The sequence below is a fragment of the Xyrauchen texanus genome, chromosome 22, assembly GCF_025860055.1.
Source record: "Xyrauchen texanus isolate HMW12.3.18 chromosome 22, RBS_HiC_50CHRs, whole genome shotgun sequence".
NCBI lineage: Eukaryota > Metazoa > Chordata > Actinopteri > Cypriniformes > Catostomidae > Xyrauchen > Xyrauchen texanus.
In genome coordinates this window covers 3,407,225-3,424,275 of record NC_068297.1, presented here as the reverse complement: position 1 = coordinate 3,424,275, position 17,051 = coordinate 3,407,225, and the positions used below count along the sequence as shown (strand labels likewise).

General features: G+C 36.4%; 1 protein-coding gene across 1 annotated transcript; it reads left to right on the top strand.

The window, feature by feature from the left end:
- The first annotated feature begins 3,017 nt into the window (after positions 1-3,017).
- Positions 3,018-15,056, top strand: LOC127662488 (visinin-like protein 1). Its single transcript, XM_052153677.1, has 4 exons — positions 3,018-3,268; positions 6,864-7,030; positions 10,240-10,455; positions 13,351-15,056. Exons 2-4 carry the CDS (start codon positions 6,869-6,871, stop codon positions 13,546-13,548), a joined length of 576 nt encoding a protein of 191 aa, XP_052009637.1. The 5' UTR covers positions 3,018-3,268; positions 6,864-6,868; the 3' UTR covers positions 13,549-15,056.
- The last annotated feature ends 1,995 nt before the right edge of the window (positions 15,057-17,051 follow it).

Below are 17,051 nucleotides of genomic sequence, written 5' to 3'. Positions count from 1 at the left end.
TTTCATGAGTAAACTTCCTCTACACGTGCAACAAACCACTTAAAATCATTTTGTATTACTTAATGATGGTAATGTGATTATGAGACCAGGTTTTCAATATTCAATGAGGGGCACAAAACACAAAAATACAGCATACGGCTTTGCAACGGCATTGGGTGAAGTATTCATTTAAAAAGTGTTGGCATATATGATCCTATATAGTCTCTCCCATGTAAACAACCTTCTGTTAATCTGAAAACACTGTTATTACTCTTGACTTCACTGAACCGACCTGACTCACCAGAGCCTGAGGTTGAAAGTGCTTTTCTGTGAACCCCAGTGATTCAACGTACAGCATTTCAACCTCGTCCCATCATCACAAAAATGTCTTTGGGTTTCACTTAAGCAGACAGACCTCAAGCAACGGTGTTACCCGTCCTTCATGCAGGCAGCCCTTCAACTCTAATAATTTCCCAGGAGACGTCATAGCAGGCAAGAAGGAAATCCCTGCTAGCAGGAAATTCAGAACAGAACCATAAAAGGAAAGAAAAACAAGTAATTTATTAACACAACCTTGGGAAACAGCTCTGTATTGCATTCTGTAAATGATATTGTGCTTACAAGACCCCATTTAATGGGTTAAAGAGCACCGTTTTCTTTTTATGTTGACACATTTCCTGTTGAAACAGGAAGTTGGGGTTGGAAATATGCTTTAAGATGCCAGTGGTCTTTACTTTAAGTAACATACATGAACCACGTTTGCAATGCGCTATTGACACGCAGATGAAGATGGTATTGGGTCCCTCTCTAGAGGGAATTTGATTGGACAAAAATGGGATACGCCGTTAAAGCAAGATCAATATTTTTCACCTGTTTTCCAGGAAGTGAAAGACTTTAGGTTTTAAGTGTGTATAGATGCTAAAATATACTTTTGTCAACTGTGGCAGGGCGGAGGGCGGGGCCGGGCCGGGTCATGATCCTACGAATCCTTTACCATTAAACTATTATTTATATCGTCAAGCCGGTTCTCGCCTCCTTCCCGGGTTTCGGCACCAGTGTAAAGGTATTCAATGAAAAGGAGGAGGCGAGAACCGGCTTGACGATATAAATAATAGTTTAATGGTAAACTTAAAAGACAACATAAACACATGACGGACATGTCCGTAAACGATTTCTCTCTCCCGCACAACACCCTGCAGTCGACCCTTATACCTCGGAGGCTTGATTAGCCTAATACGGGACCGGGTGCGTAGGATCACGACCCGGCCCCGCCCCGCCCTCCGCCCTGCCACATCAACTTTTAGGGGAACACTATCATATAGATGACCTCAAAGTTAATAGACATGGACTGAAAGCCTCAAAACTCTGATTTCATTTAATCTTTAAACACTGACAAACAGTTTATCTCCAGATTCCAAGGGCTTCCCTCCACTTGGTCATCTGGTTCATCGAGGATGCTGATATCAACACATTGGGTCACATGCAAATGTATTTAGGAAACATGTAAGCAGATCATGTATTTGATATTTGATCATCTAAATAGTCATTCATTCAATCTGCAACTATGCATTGCTGGAATTAATCTGGTCCTTATTCCAAACAGAAACAATACAGTATGTCATGTCTACCACTTAAGGCTAAAATAAATAGCTTGAAGCATTTCTCATATTTAACTGTTATGGCAAGAGAATGGGAAAACTGGAAGTGTTTATGATACTGTATATTCAATTGTCATATTATGTGATTTATGAACTTGTGGTGCACTCAAATGGTGTTCATTCAACATAGTTCATTCAAGTTGGCATCTTAGTGTTCAATGCAGTATTTTTAAATATCATTTGAAGTGTTTTCTCTGCACATCATTATTTTTTTTCTCACATGAGATTGATGGCAATGCATTGCTCCTTTTAAGGAGTGATTTGATCATGCAATACATGGGACAGAAACTAAGACTTGTCTTGCTGTTCTGATGAAAACAAATAAATATGTATTGTTTCTCCATTGTTTTGCACTTTCCTACTGATCATTTCTGAGTCCATGCCTTCTATATATTGTTTCTGAATGATTCCTTTCTTACTGTCAAAATATTTTACACAATATGATTTTGATGAGGGACAACGTTTTTTAAAAAGTTTGACGAAAGCACAGTCGATTTTTTGACTCTGAAATATGCCTAGATAAATGTATTCTCTTTTGACACAACTTTTGAACAATGTACTGTATCCAAGCATGATAACAACTTGAACCAATTGTTTTGGAGATTGAAGGAATGTTCTGGGCTCAATACAAGTTAAGCTCAGTCGATGGCATTATTTTGACTCTGGGTTACAGTGAAGCCCTTAGATTGGAAGTGAATGGGACCAATCCGTAAATGTTAAAATACTCACTGTTTCAAAAGTATAGCCACAACATGTAAACAATATGCATGTTAACATGATTTTAGTGTGAGAAAAGTGCTTACTAACCTTATCTGTGTAAAGTTATATCCAATTTTACAACTTCATTGCCATTATGTTGCCAAACAACCATAAAAATTATTATTTTCTCACCCTCATGATATCCCAGGTCTGTTTAACTGTAGTAGGTTCTTAAAATGCAAGTGAATGGCGATTTTCTCTTTTGAAGCTCCAAAAATCACAGACAGTCGTCCATACGACTCCAGCGGTTAAATGAATGTCTTCTAAAGCGACATGATCGCTTTTGGTGGGAAAAAAGATCAATATTTAAATACTTTTTTTAACTATAAATAAATATAAAACTTATAGTTAAAACAAAATAATTAAAAACATTCTATTGAAAAAGTATGCAGCATGCAGCATGACTAGCAATGCAAAATCTTGCATAATCTAAAACTCCTATTTTAAGATTTTGCAATGGTAATATAGACTATTAATGCATGGTGTCATGCACAGCATGCAACAACGCCATTCACTAACATACACCCATGCACAGCAACATGTAAAGCATGCATACTGTATGATGGCGTGATGCTTAATAGATTGTTTACTGACACGAGCACGCTAAGAGCAGGGTTGCAAGCATACAATTTGCGCAAACGCACGCCGAGGCTCCCCAGCAGTCGCGCGGTGGTGATGATGTGCTGATGCTCCGTGTATGCCGCATGTCTTGCGTCGCATAACACACATTCAGACGGCAGAGAGTTCGTGGCAGACGGAATTACCTTTATAAATTATTTGGCAATCAGTAAAAGCGGCGAATCCGAGGAATTTGGGTTCGGGTTCTGAGCACCATCATACATTTCTATTAGCCTCTTCCAAATTACTTGAAGGTAAGAAAGCGTCGGATGCATGCATGCATGTGCCAATGCGTGATATTGATCTTTTTGGTTTTGTTTGCTTTTTATTGCAATGAAATGATCAGGTTTACATCGCCTCGGAAAACGACGGGAATTAATGCATGAATGAACGAATTAATTGCGTTACATACACTTGCGTGACTGCGTTATACATGGCCTGATTACAGCATTCTGCGCACGTTAAGAGTATATTTGGCTTTAATTGAATCATTGAGTATGTGACAATATTTGAGTCCATGCATTTGAAACACACATTGCACTGTCACAACTGCAACATGATCGCACGGGTTACTTGTTACTCTCCATTTGTTAAGTGACAATAGCAGTCGTGTTGTGTAATGAACAAGAGACGCATTGGTGCTTCTCCTGATTTTTTATTTGATTTTAGCGCAACGCAAATGCGACTGCGTCTTTTCTCTGCGGGCTATGCGAGAATGGCTTTAATTCACACATTTCAACATTAAAATGAAGAGAAAATGATTGTTACGCATGTAGGATTGGTTAGATGTAAACCCAAATTATGTTTTACCCATATAAAGGCTTACATGGAATAGGGCACAGTATAAATTAGCCCTAATCCAACACACCAATGGCGACACTACGGGGTTCTCTAGGTTATATTAAGTCTTCTTTAATCCTACATTTAATATAAAGGCTATATATGATCATACTGGATTGCTTTCCATTTTTGGTTTCCTTTCTCAAGGTCATTTGTGGAGCCATTGGTGCTTGAAAAAGCCCCAGCACTGAGCTGTTACATTAGAGAGGCAATTGGGTTAGCAGTCAAGACAATTGCTGATACTCTTTAATTAAGCAGCATTCTTATAAAACGTGTTTGAGGCTGTTCTGGTTTGCATGCTCACATTTGGTGCAGCAGACAGATGCTCCACATGGAAATAGCTGCTCTTCAACTCCACCCCATTTGTAGCCTATTTTACCTGATGACTATTTACACATAATCTCTATTGAATTTGTTCTATTTAGGGAAACACTATACAGCCAGATTTGTTTGAACAATCTGATCACACTTAACATCACTGTCCTCACGTGAGAGTGTAATAAAAAACAGAGAAATTAAGTACATTTTCCATAAAGAAATTGAAGCATATTTTACAATAAAATTTCTAATTACTGTAAGATGCACCATTGCATTGCATTGCATTGCTGGGGGGGGGGGTCGTGCAACTGTTATGAAAATAATAACAATGTAAAAAAAAAAAAAAAAAACTTAATGGCCCATCAAATAGGGTCAGTACATGTTCTTGACAGGTTGCATGAGAATCACCTAAATAGATTTTTAGTACTAATGTTTCTTGTGGTCTCTCAATTAATATAAGGTCATATATTTACATGCATAATAATTGTAACAATAAATGTGCAAAATACTGTTTGAAATAGTTTTACATGAAGTATAGCATGCCACATCACAGGACATGTTAACTTTCCTAAATTATTGCATGTCAACTACCCATTTACAGTTCATTTAAAGTGTTTCCAAACATCTCTGTGTTTTTTTAAAGGCCAATGTGAAATACCAATATAATGCTGAAATACTTTCTATAAATAATACATTGTGAAATCAAGTAGTCATCGTCAAGGTTTTGGATGAGTCCATTCCAAAATCACCAACACTGTCTATGGATATACTATACATTTTTTGATAAAAATATGATTGTTATTGCTAACTCTGCTCTCTAGATATCAATATCTGTATTGGCCAAAGAAAACCTTTACCAGTCAACCACTAATTAAAATAGTCCTTTGTGACAACCTGTATTGTGGTTGCATTTTGGGATCAATGAATAGTGGAGTTTGTTTTGTGGGTCAATGGTGTGACACTCATTATTTTCCTCTCAATCTTTAATTATTATTTATTGAAAAAATAAGCTGTGAAATTTTTTTTTTTATTTTTTTTATTTTTTTTATTTTTTTTTAAATGTTATTCATATTTGAAAACGTTAACAAAAGTTAAGTTAAAAAATATATATTTACAGATATTTTTTTTTTTTTTATGAAAGGCAGATTTACTTCACGGTTACACCACACAGCATTTTAAGTCATTGTACACATATAATATAAATATATTGTATATATACTGTATACACTGGGAGCCAAAAGTTTGGAATAATGTTCAGATTTTGGTGTTTTGGAAGGAAATTGGTACTTTAATTCACCAAAGTGGCATTCAACTGATCACAAAGTATAGTCAGGACATTACTGATGTAAAAAACAGCACCATCACTATTTGAAAAAAGACATTTTTGATCAAATCTAGACAGCAGCATCACTCCAACACCTTATACTTGAGGAATCATGCTAAAATGATCATTTGGGACTAGAAAATCACTTGCCATTATATCAAACACAGCTAAAAGCTATTTGATTCATTAAATGAAGCTTAACGTTGTCTTAGTGTTTATTTTTGAGTTGCCACAGTATGCAATAGACTGGCATGTCTTAAGGTCAATATTAGGTCAAAGAAAGAAACAGCTTTCTCTAGAAACTCGTCAGTCAATCATTATGTTGAGGAATGAAGGCTATACAATGCTTGAAATTGCCATAAATCTGAAGATTTCACACAAAGGTGTAACTACAGTCTTCAAAGACAAAGCACAACTGGCTCTAACAAGGACAGAAAGAGATGTGGAAGACCAGATGTACAACTAAACAAGAGGATAAGTACATCAGAGTCTCTAGTTTGAGAAATAGACGCCTCACATGTCCTCCGCTGACAGCTTCATTGAATTCTACCCGCTCAACACCAGTTTCATGTACAACCGTAAAGAGAAGACTCAGGAGGCCTTATGGGAAAAATTGCAAACAAAAAGCCACTTTTGAAACAGAAAAACTAAAAGAAAAGATTCGAGTGGGCAAAGAAACACAGACATTGGACAACAGATAATTGGAAAAGAGTGTTACGGATCTGAAACCCATTGAGCTTTTGTGGGATCAGCTAGATTGTAAGGTGTGTGAGAAGTGCCCGACAAGACAGTCACATCTATGGCAAGTGCTACAGGAAGTGTGAGGTGAAAGGTCAAGTGCTACAGGAAGTGTGGGGTGAAAGGTCAAGTGCTACAGGAAGTGTGAGGTGAAAGGTCAAGTGCTACAGGAAGTGTGGGGTGAAAGGTCACCTGAGTATCTGGACAAACTGACCGCTAGAATAACAAAGATCTGCAAAGCTGTCATTGCTGCACATGGAGGATTTTTTTATGAGAACTCTTTGAAGTAGTTTAAGAAGATCTGATTTTTTTTTCTTCAAATTGTTATAGTAATTTTGACTGACTGAGTATACATTGTGATCAGTTGAATGCCACTTTGGTGAATAAAAGTACCAATTTCTTAAATATATTGTTATATTCCTGTATATATACTGTGTGTGTACATTTTATTTATTTTTAATTTTTTTGCTATAATGTTTAATCAAAGCAGAGCAATTGTTGGAGGTCAAAATAACAATCAAGATGACATTTCTATAAATCATTTTAATCTACACTTGCATCCCTGATTAAAATGCAGCTACCTTAAAGAACTTCCCATCAGCATATTTCTTTTTGTTTTTGTGATGCAGTAATCATGGGAAAACAGAACAGCAAACTGACCCCCGAGGTGATGGAGGACCTCGTGAAGAACACCGAATTTAACGAACACGAGCTCAAGCAGTGGTACAAGGGCTTCCTGAAAGACTGTCCAAGTGGTCGACTGAACCTGGATGAGTTCCAGCAGCTCTATGTGAAGGTGAGTAACAATCAGCTTTCAGGAAGCCAATCAACATCATCAAAACCCTAACCTTAAATATTAATACTTTTGATTGTTGTGTGCTGAACAAATGCAGTTTTGTTCTTTTATTTGAGTTTTTCTTATGTTTTTGAATTTGAAATATCTTTATAGTTTGTCCGAGTTATTTCTTGTTTGAACTGATCTTAATGTACAGCAGAATGGTCTGTGCACTGTAGTTTAAAAAGCAATACTTCACCCAGAAATGATGTAGCTCTTGCCGTCTCAAACCAGTATGACTATCTTTCTTCTGCAGAACACATACGAAGACATTTTGAAGGATATATGATGTGTTTTTGTCAATAGGGTTAAAAAAAACGTTCAAGCTCCAAAAAGGAAATAAATGCAGCATATTTTTGGGGAATAAAGACATACATTTTGGTTTTCTCACCAAAACCGATCGAAGCGCTTCTGAAGATATAGATAAAGCCAATTGAGTCGTATTGATGTATTTTATGTTCTTTTTGGAGCTTAAACATTTTGGACCCCATTGACTTGCATTGTATGGACAAAAAAGTATCTTGCATCCTTCAAAATATCTCCGTTTGTGCTCCGCAGAAGAGTATGAGATGGCATGAGGGTGAGTAAATGATGAGTTAAATTAATTATAATTTTTGGGTGAATTATTCTTATAAAATGCTTTTAAATACAGTAAACTTCACTTTTACTCCATAAAATGTATGTTTATGCTATTATTCTAAAAGCTGTACTATGAAGATTGTTTATGAATTATTGCCATTTAATCCTCAATGTTTTTATTAATTAAGTAATTAAAATAAACTAATAGTGTTCTGTACATACAACACAAAAACAAGATGTATTATGAGACTTGCATTTAATGACTTATTTAACATATAAAATAGATAGAATAGAAATTATGCATACTTTTAACAAAGACAGTTCTATTAAAAAATAATAACGATAAATTCTAGGGCTGTCAACCGATTAAATATTTTAATCGAATTAATTAAATGGTGTCCCGATTAATTGCGATTAATGCATTTAATCCTATATACAAATATTTGCTGAGAAAGCCCCTCATATAACAATAATTCAATATATAATGATGAAATAATGATACATAGTTATCTTTAAATATATAAAAATTATATATATATATAAAATAAAAAATATTCAGATCAGATTTTGTTAATCATTGATAATATGGAGTGGTGGTGGTGTAGTAGTCTAAGCACCATAACTGGTAATCTGGTAATCAGAAGGACGCTGGTTTGATCCCCACAGCCACCACCATTGTGTCCTTGAGTAAGGCACTTAACTCCAGGTTTCTCCGGGGGGATTGTCCCTGTAATAAGGACTCTGTAAGTCGCTTTCGTAACGCATGTTTGTGTTGTTCTGCTGAAGGGTTGTTTTCTTCACTGTTTAAACTGTGTGTTGCTCATACAGCTGATATTTCACTTACTGCCCTCTGGAATAAACAGGTGGAACTACAAGCTTGCCTTTCTCAGGATTCATCCTTATTGTGGTATTTTTTAACGTGTTGTTTTTTATCAAATGAATCTTACTGAATTAATGCATTAAATCAACAGCCCTAATAAATTCCACTATGTTGATTATTGGAAGCAGCCTCAAGTTTTGCAACAATGATATACAGTACTCTGGTTTGATAGAAAGTCTGAAAAATAAGAGCAAAGCAAAATAAGTCTTATTTCAGAGTCAATATTGTAGGGTTACACACTTCAAGGAAACGTTTTACTGAAGTGAAGTACAACCGCCCCTCAAAACTGCAGTCTGTGAAATGTTATTCATAGAATTGCTGTGATATTGTGAGATATGTGTGTGAATAAGGACCTCAGTGAAAACACACTTTTTGATGTACTTTTAGTTCTGGTTACACCCAAGTGCATGGAATGACTCTGATACAAAGAGAAGAACGTGGTGAGGTTGCAATCGAAATGACGATCAATAATGGTTAAAAATACTGTAAATACATGAACAAATCCCTCTTTTTGTTTGTAGGATAGCTGACTAGAGTTTTAAAGGTGGAAGTGTGTAATTGTTTCTATGTAAAAATACAATCTCCTTCCCCAGCTTAATATGCAGAGACAACTACTGAGCCATAGGTTGATTTCCCCAAAAAGTGTAACATTGTAGCTCTTAGCTGCCCTCAAGAAGGGCTATTGATTAAACTTGTTAATTTATTGTGATAAATTATATAAAAAAAATAAGAGATTAAAAATATTACAAAATGTATCTTAACCCTGGATCATAATAAGTAATATTCCAACCATCAGAGCAATTCAAGCTTGAAGTACCACCTGTATCCAGCAGGGTGCAGTAAGCGCAACTCCAGCTGTATAGGCAATACGCAGCTGTACAGACAACAAACCACACTCAGGCTTGCTTGACTCCAGCGACAGCACAAGATGACGAGTTCTTGCATTCAAAACAGCTGGATGGTGTGCAATTACAAATGTAGTGTTTCTTAGTTAGTAGTCAAACTATATAATAAATCAATTTTAGACCGATTGACAAATTAATTTGCAAAATGGATTGTTGTGAACTGTTGGCCAGTGAAAGGCTTATGTTCAGTAATATGGAAATAAACAATATATTTTGCTTTTTAAAGCCACTTTTTGTCTTATCAATGCTTTACTCGTCTGCCACAATAATGTAATACTTTTTAAAAAATGTATATTTTTTGTACATTTATGCATTTGACAGATGCTTTTATCCAAAGTGACTTACAGTGCACTTATTACAGGGACAATTCCCCCCGGAGTAACCTGGAGTTAAGTGCCTTGCTCAAGGACACAATGGTGGTGGCTGTGGGGATCAAACCAGCAACCTTCTGATTACAAGTTATGTGCTTTAGCCCACTACGCCACCACAACTCCATTTTTAATGTTTGTTTATTGAGCATCCCGATCAGATCGGCACGGCAACATTGGCTCAACCAATGGCATGAGTTAGACATTTGTCTAACCAATGGTAGAAAGGGGGAATGTTCAGCAAACGTGTCTGAAAACAGTCATAATTTCTGCAATACCATTTGGTACCACTAGTGGTTTAAAAATGGCAATCTTCACCTTTAAACTCAAAAGTTGTATTACCTGAAAGTTTAATATTTTTACCTCTAGTAAATACCTGGAAAAAGATGGTCAAACCAATCAATTGGTTTAAATCATGTTTTCTCCTTCTTCCTGCAGTTCTTCCCTTATGGTGATGCATCAAAATTTGCACAGCATGCATTCAGGACCTTTGATAAGAATAGCGACGGTACTATTGACTTCAGAGAGTTCATCTGTGCCCTGTCCATCACATCACGAGGAAGCTTCGAGCAAAAGCTCAACTGGGCCTTCAACATGTACGACCTGGATGGAGACGGCAAGATCACTCGGGTAGAGATGCTGGAGATTATAGAGGTACGTTGATGACTGAAAGACTAAAAATGTAATGTTTTGCATGAAATGAATGTCACTGGATGAACTGTGTTTAACTCATCCTGGTCTCAGAAAATCATGTTACTATTCCAACATTTTTGCAAATGTTTTTTACATGGCTCGTAGTACGTATTGCGGCAGTTTCCTGGTGAAATATACTCAAGATGTGCTACAACAACAATAACTTTTATTCACTTTAACACTTATCACGAGTAAAACGGCTAATGCATAAACAGTAACTTTTCTCCCAGTTCCTCAAAACAGTGCTATCTTATGGCATCAAAACACTTTTACTATATTGTATAACATTTGCATTACATAACAACTACATTTACAAGCTTTTTCGAGTGGGATCAAATTGCGCGGTAGCTCAGCTTATAGACCAGGGTAAGACTTCTGAAGAGCACGCGAGTCGTCACATGAGCCGAAATTGTCATAGAAGCACCACAAAACAATTACATGCAGCAATTACGCTTTTCATCTCACATTTGATTTTTATAATCCTATCAGTTAGGTATAAGTTTAAGGTTTAGGGTAGGGAGGTAGGTTTTGTTGATTTAAATCTCGATAGAGCATTAACCTTTAAAACCGCAGTGTGGGAGAACATTTAACTCGCTTTTAGCACCACACAGTGGACATTTCACATTTATGGATAATGAACCACATAACATCATATTGCAAAAATGTCACCACAGTCACAGAATTTTCATGAGATCAGGCTGGTTTAACCGTGTTTAAATAATGGCCACTTTCCATGAATAGGGTACAAACAGGGCCTGAAACTAAAAAAGTGATTTTAAAATTGGTATATATACAGGTTTGGATGGTTACTTTTGAAATGTATTCCACTACAGTTACAGAATACATGCTGTGAAATGTAATTTGTAACGTATTCCATTAGATTACTCAAGGTCAGTAACGTATTCTAAATACTTTGGATTACTTCTTCAGCACTGGTAGATTTTTAACTTGTTTTGACTCTAAAGACTCTGTCAGTACAGTAAGACAAAATACACATGTTAAAAATACATTCTCTGAAAAACCCAAATATCTTCTGCAGTGTTGTTTCTAAAACAAGATCAATCAAACTGATCTTGTTTTACGGATTTTTAGATATTTTTTACAGGAAAACAATACAAAAATTTTTATCAAGAGTACGACTTTTGCCCTAATATCAAAGATCTTACTAGAATATATAAATTATGATCTCATGTGAATTTGCTTGATATAAAAATATGATCGTGTCTGGTAACACGTGCATGTAAAATGGCTAGAAATAGCATTTTAGCTTAGCGTAAGGCTGACAAATTACACAAGTTTATTTCTATTTCTTCTGCTCCAAACGTACTTCTCTGTCTGCTCGTATGAATGTAACGCATCATAAGAAAGTGTTTCACCGCTGTTCAGATGCACATTGAATCACATCATTTATATGTATAAATGTTTTCCTTCTGAAAGGACTAAATATTAAATGAAACAAATGACAATAAAATGCAAAGTAATCTCTTCAGTAATCAAAATACCTTTTGAATGTAACTGTATTCTAATTACCAATTATTTAAATTGTAATTGTAGTGGAATGCAGTTACTTATATTTTGTATTTTAAATATGTAATCCCGTTACATGTATTACGTTACTCCCAACCCTGTGTGTATATACCATGTGATGGTTTAGATCCAACTTTGTCACTCTGGAAAGTTCAGGGACTCATTCACAACTATCAAGAGATAACAGTTTATTGTTGACATTGTTTTAAGATTAAAATATTTTGGGGGGCCTGTGTAGCTCAGCGAGTAAAGACACTGACTACCACCCCTGGAGTCATGAGTTCAAATCCAGAGTGTGCTGAGTGAATCCAGCTAGGTCTCCTAAGCAACCAAATTGGCCCGGTTGCTAGGGAGAGTAGAGTCACATGGGGTAACCTCCTCGTGGTCACTATAATGTGGTTCGCTCTCAGTCGGGCACGTAGTGAGTTGTGCATGGATGCCGGTGCAATTAATCATGCCATAATTATATTCCATCAGATGGAGGTAGTTATATGAAATTTCAAAATATATGTATATTATTATTGGGGGGAGTGTGCATATTGCGGCGCCGTTTTGTGGTCTATTCTGCATAACGCGGCGGCGCATTTGATCTTATCGTGGCCCATTCGGCCCGTTTCACAGCTGACCCATTGGCCTGCTCAGTTTTCCCGATGGCCAGTCCTCCCCTGTTCGACCCCAAAGTGCGTCGGCCCACCGGGAAAATGCCCGGTATTCCAGATTACCAGACCAGCCCTGATTTGGTCTCATGGTAACATATTCACCTCTAGTACAAGGGGTTCTGGGTTGTAATTCACCCTAATATAATTTTTATTTTGATAAACGAAGATATCATTAGAGCATATTATGAGCGGGGACAGATCTGTTTGCATTTTCCTTTGTGATCTGGATAGTAGCACAAACAGTGGAACCGCTCAAAAACTGGAGATGTACTTCTTCTGCATTAGACACACACCTGACGAAAGCTAAAAGTGCTATAAGGCAAAAAGTGGTAGGGACATGTTCCACCCATCCATGATGTTTATGAATATTATGCATATTTTTATATAATTAGATTTTGTTTTACATGTAATCGATTGACAACCCTATTTTAAAACTACCTACTCATGCTGTTGTCATTTTATGCAAGCTAATAAGTTCTCACTACAAAAAAAACACCTCAAACTAAATAATGGGACACCAAAGTGTACTGTATTCATGGAAAGTGACAATGATTGTAACTACAGTATAAAACAAGGTTTGAATGTGTATACTAGTTCCTGTATCTTAATGCCAAATTGAATCTAATGCCATTGAAGCAAAGATACCGTCTTTTTTCCCTCTTGTGTGAAGGCAATTTATAAAATGGTGGGCACGGTGATCATGATGAAGATGAATGAGGATGGTCTGACACCAGAGCAGAGAGTGGATCGAATCTTCAGCAAGATGGATAAAAACAACGACGACCAAATCTCACTAGACGAGTTCAAAGAAGCGGCAAAGAGCGACCCGTCCATCGTTTTGCTGTTGCAATGCGACATGCAGAAGTGAGGATGCTCCGGACTGAATCCGTTAATATCCGTTTCCACTCATGTCCACGAGATTAACATGTTTGGACTACTTTTAAATGAACTTTCTTCTTGTGATCAAAACAACAGCTAGTATGCATGAGAATGTGAAATACTAAGAGTTTAGAGTATATACGTTTACTTTCCAACATGCAACAATGTGAGACGTATAAATCAAACGAGTCCAGTTGTTTTCACGCATTCATTGTCAGTGAAGTGATCCGCCATATTTCATTTCTAGTTGCAATATCGCCAGATCACGCGCACCATGTTTACTGCAGTATTTCACGCAGTAGTTTGGGTACCAAAATCAAAATGTCACTCTTAATGTTACGATGAAATCAGTCTGTTGAACATCAATACTCAAAATTAAGGAGGCTAGACAGGTTTATGCGACCCTCCTTCCAAATGTGCTTGTACTTGAGAATATAAATGTAAGTTATTTGCATGCATGTCCTACTGTAAGTGTAAAAATCTACTTTCTCTTTCTCTTCATTTTGGCAACCTTGACAAATAATACAAGGGAGGCCGTATATAAACGATAGTATCAATAACAATACTAATGTGTGAGATTTACATTTGTTACTCAATTATCCACTAGATGTCCACCCTTGGGTGCATGTTTCTTCTTAAAAGGCTTAAAAACATTGTATGTTGTAAATGCTTTCTGCAAGGCACATGTTACAACCCCAACTCTTGTCTTCGTAAGAAATTTCACATTATTTGGCTATTATCGTGACACAAGCACCTAACATAGAGTCAAACTAATGCTTTTTTCTCACATTAAATGACATATTGCTGCTCTAGCACCACAGCTAAAATGAAAAAAAAAAAATGAAAAAAACTATTATCATACACCTTTTTGGTTTTTAAAATTTACAGATTGTCGTCATTACATGCATGAATGGTTGCCTGTGAATTTGTTTGCAGTGATAATACAGAAAGGGCAATATAAAAATGTTAAGATATTTTCCCTGGAGGGCATTTGATAATTGATTAGCTTCCCCATGTATTACAACAAAGCCGCGAAACGTGTTTGGTACACATTTATTCTTGATGTGCTGCATTTTTATTGATGTGTTTTTTGTAAAATGATATTTCTACTCAAGTTCCAGACATTTCAAATTAGATTTAATGCCACTGCATCCCTCCAAAAATACCTTCTGAATAGGTTTGAACTTCCTCTCGAAAACGAAACATCCAGGATTTTCTGTTTATCAAATATTTAAAAATATCTCTCATGCTTGCCACATGGCAACAAACCAAATCCCTCTGGCATGGAAGAGGCGCATCTTTGTCAAATGCAAAGGCCCAATATATAGTGTATATCTTTGCCCTGTAAATATTTGTACTTAATATGGTAAAGCCAAATAATTTATTTGTGTAATATGAGGTTTGTGTTTTATTTGTGGCATGTCTTCAACTCGGTATGTAACAGTTGCACTACATTGTGATTAAAATCAATAAACTATCTATGGGTTGTTTTCAGAACACAGGTGCTTAGTCGTGTGTGACCACAAATCAAATGTTTAAGAAGACATAAAAGTGCATCAGTTACTTTGGCTCAGCAATGTGGTTCACAAAGACAAATATTCAAAATGAACACACTCAAGATAACAGTCATGAACAGGTGTTAACGGTTATAAACTGAACTGCTTTCTTTGTTTTCAAGAGAATAGACCAGCAGGAAGTTATGTGAAGGAAGCAGGAAGGTGTAACAAACCACTTTAATGTACATTCACACAGATTGACGAACTGCAAAAAGAAATTATGATGAATTTCACATTCATGCTATGCATTAAAATGTCCTCTGAAGAGCAAATGAACAATTAAAGGTAAACAGAAAACTTCTTTAAAACATAAATAAATATAATAAATCACATACTGTAAACAGAACAAGTTTAAACACAATTTTCACTTTAGTTATGTGGCAGGGCGGAGGGCGGGGCCGGGTCGTGATCCTACACACCCCGTCCCGTATTAGGCTAATCAAGCTTCCCGAGAGGACTCCGCGACGGTCATCCCTCCTCCTTCCTGGGTTTCGGCACCAGTGTAAAGGGATCAATGGGAAGGATGAGGCGAGAACCGGCTTGACGATTATAAATAATATTTAAGGAGAAACTTAAAACAAGGACACAAACACACATGACGGACATGTCCGTAAACTATCTCTCTCTCCCGCACGATCCTCTGCAGTCGACCTTTATCCCTCTCGGGAGGCTTGATTAGCCTAATACGGGACCGGGTGTGTAGGATCACGACCCGGCCCCGTCCTCCGCCCTGCCACAAGTCAATTTAAGCAATGTCCGTACCTATTGCACATAATGCACATCGTCCTCTGGTTCTTGCTAGGGATCCTGAAGTTGGTGGATTTTAATATGGGCACTTTTAGGCAGATTGCTGAAAGTTATGTCAGAAACATTAAATTGTATATACAGAAACATTATAATTAACATATTCAGTGTTGAATAAAGAGAGCAACATACAGTACAGTATAGTGTTTTGGATTTCTATTCTGACCATCTTAAAGGAATATATTCCAGGTTCAGTACAAGCTCAATTAAGCATTTGTGGCATATTGTTGATTCCCAAAAAAATATATATATATTTAAAAAAAATGGGGACAATCCATAAAGGCTCAAATACACCAAGTATAGCCATCACAAGATGTAAACATAATACGTGTTAACATTATTGGAGAGTTTTTCAAAGAATTGCTTACTAACCATATCTGTGTAAAGCCATATACAATGATACATCTTCGTTGTCATGACAACAAAACCCTTTAATCTTGGTATTGGACATAGCTTTACATAAATACAGTTAGTTAGCCACTTCATCACACCAAAATCATGTTGACACACATATTGTTTACGTATCGTGGCTATACTTTTAAGATAACCTGTAGTTAAGGGTTTAATACAGACTGGCCCAATTCACTTTCATTGTAGGTAATCATGATTTTTGCTTCTTCTATTTTTTTATGTTGAGTCTAAAAATGTTTTTGTGGAAATCAAAATGACATCCTGGTCGAAAACAGACATTTTAGACAGGAATATAATGTTTTGCATTTCCTGCCTGAATTCATGCATTTCTGTAAAAAGCCGGTGAGCTGATTGATGGCTCATATGACTGAGTGGGATATTTTGGGAGCTGTTTCTCTATCTGGTGCTCTGAGGAGTGATGAAGATGAACTCTCTGAGATGATGACGTTCAGAGAGCTCCAGAAGCAGATCCACTGAAATGCGGGATTGTGCATGTCCTTGTACACAAAAATTTGATTTATGAAATGTTCTTTTATATGTTTAATCAGTGGTTATTCACTGGTCATGGGCAGCAGGTTACACTATGTAAATAATAATAAAGAAAATGCAACTAACCATATAATTGGGCATAAATAGGATAGCCAAATAAATAGGCTTATCAACTTTTTAAAGGGAGATAAAATGCCTTTTATATATTTTGTTGTTGATGTGCTATACATCC

What these genes read in the sequence shown, in the direction of transcription:
- LOC127662488 (XM_052153677.1), top strand. Translation starts at nt 6,869, where the DNA reads ATGGGAAAACAGAACAGCAAACTGACCCCCGAGGTGATGGAGGACCTC. An exon ending in TCCAGCAGCTCTATGTGAAG is followed by an intron (nt 7,031 to 10,239) that starts GTGAGTAACAAT and finishes TTCTTCCTGCAG; the next exon opens with TTCTTCCCTTATGGTGATGC. An exon ending in AGATGCTGGAGATTATAGAG is followed by an intron (nt 10,456 to 13,350) that starts GTACGTTGATGA and finishes TCTTGTGTGAAG; the next exon opens with GCAATTTATAAAATGGTGGG.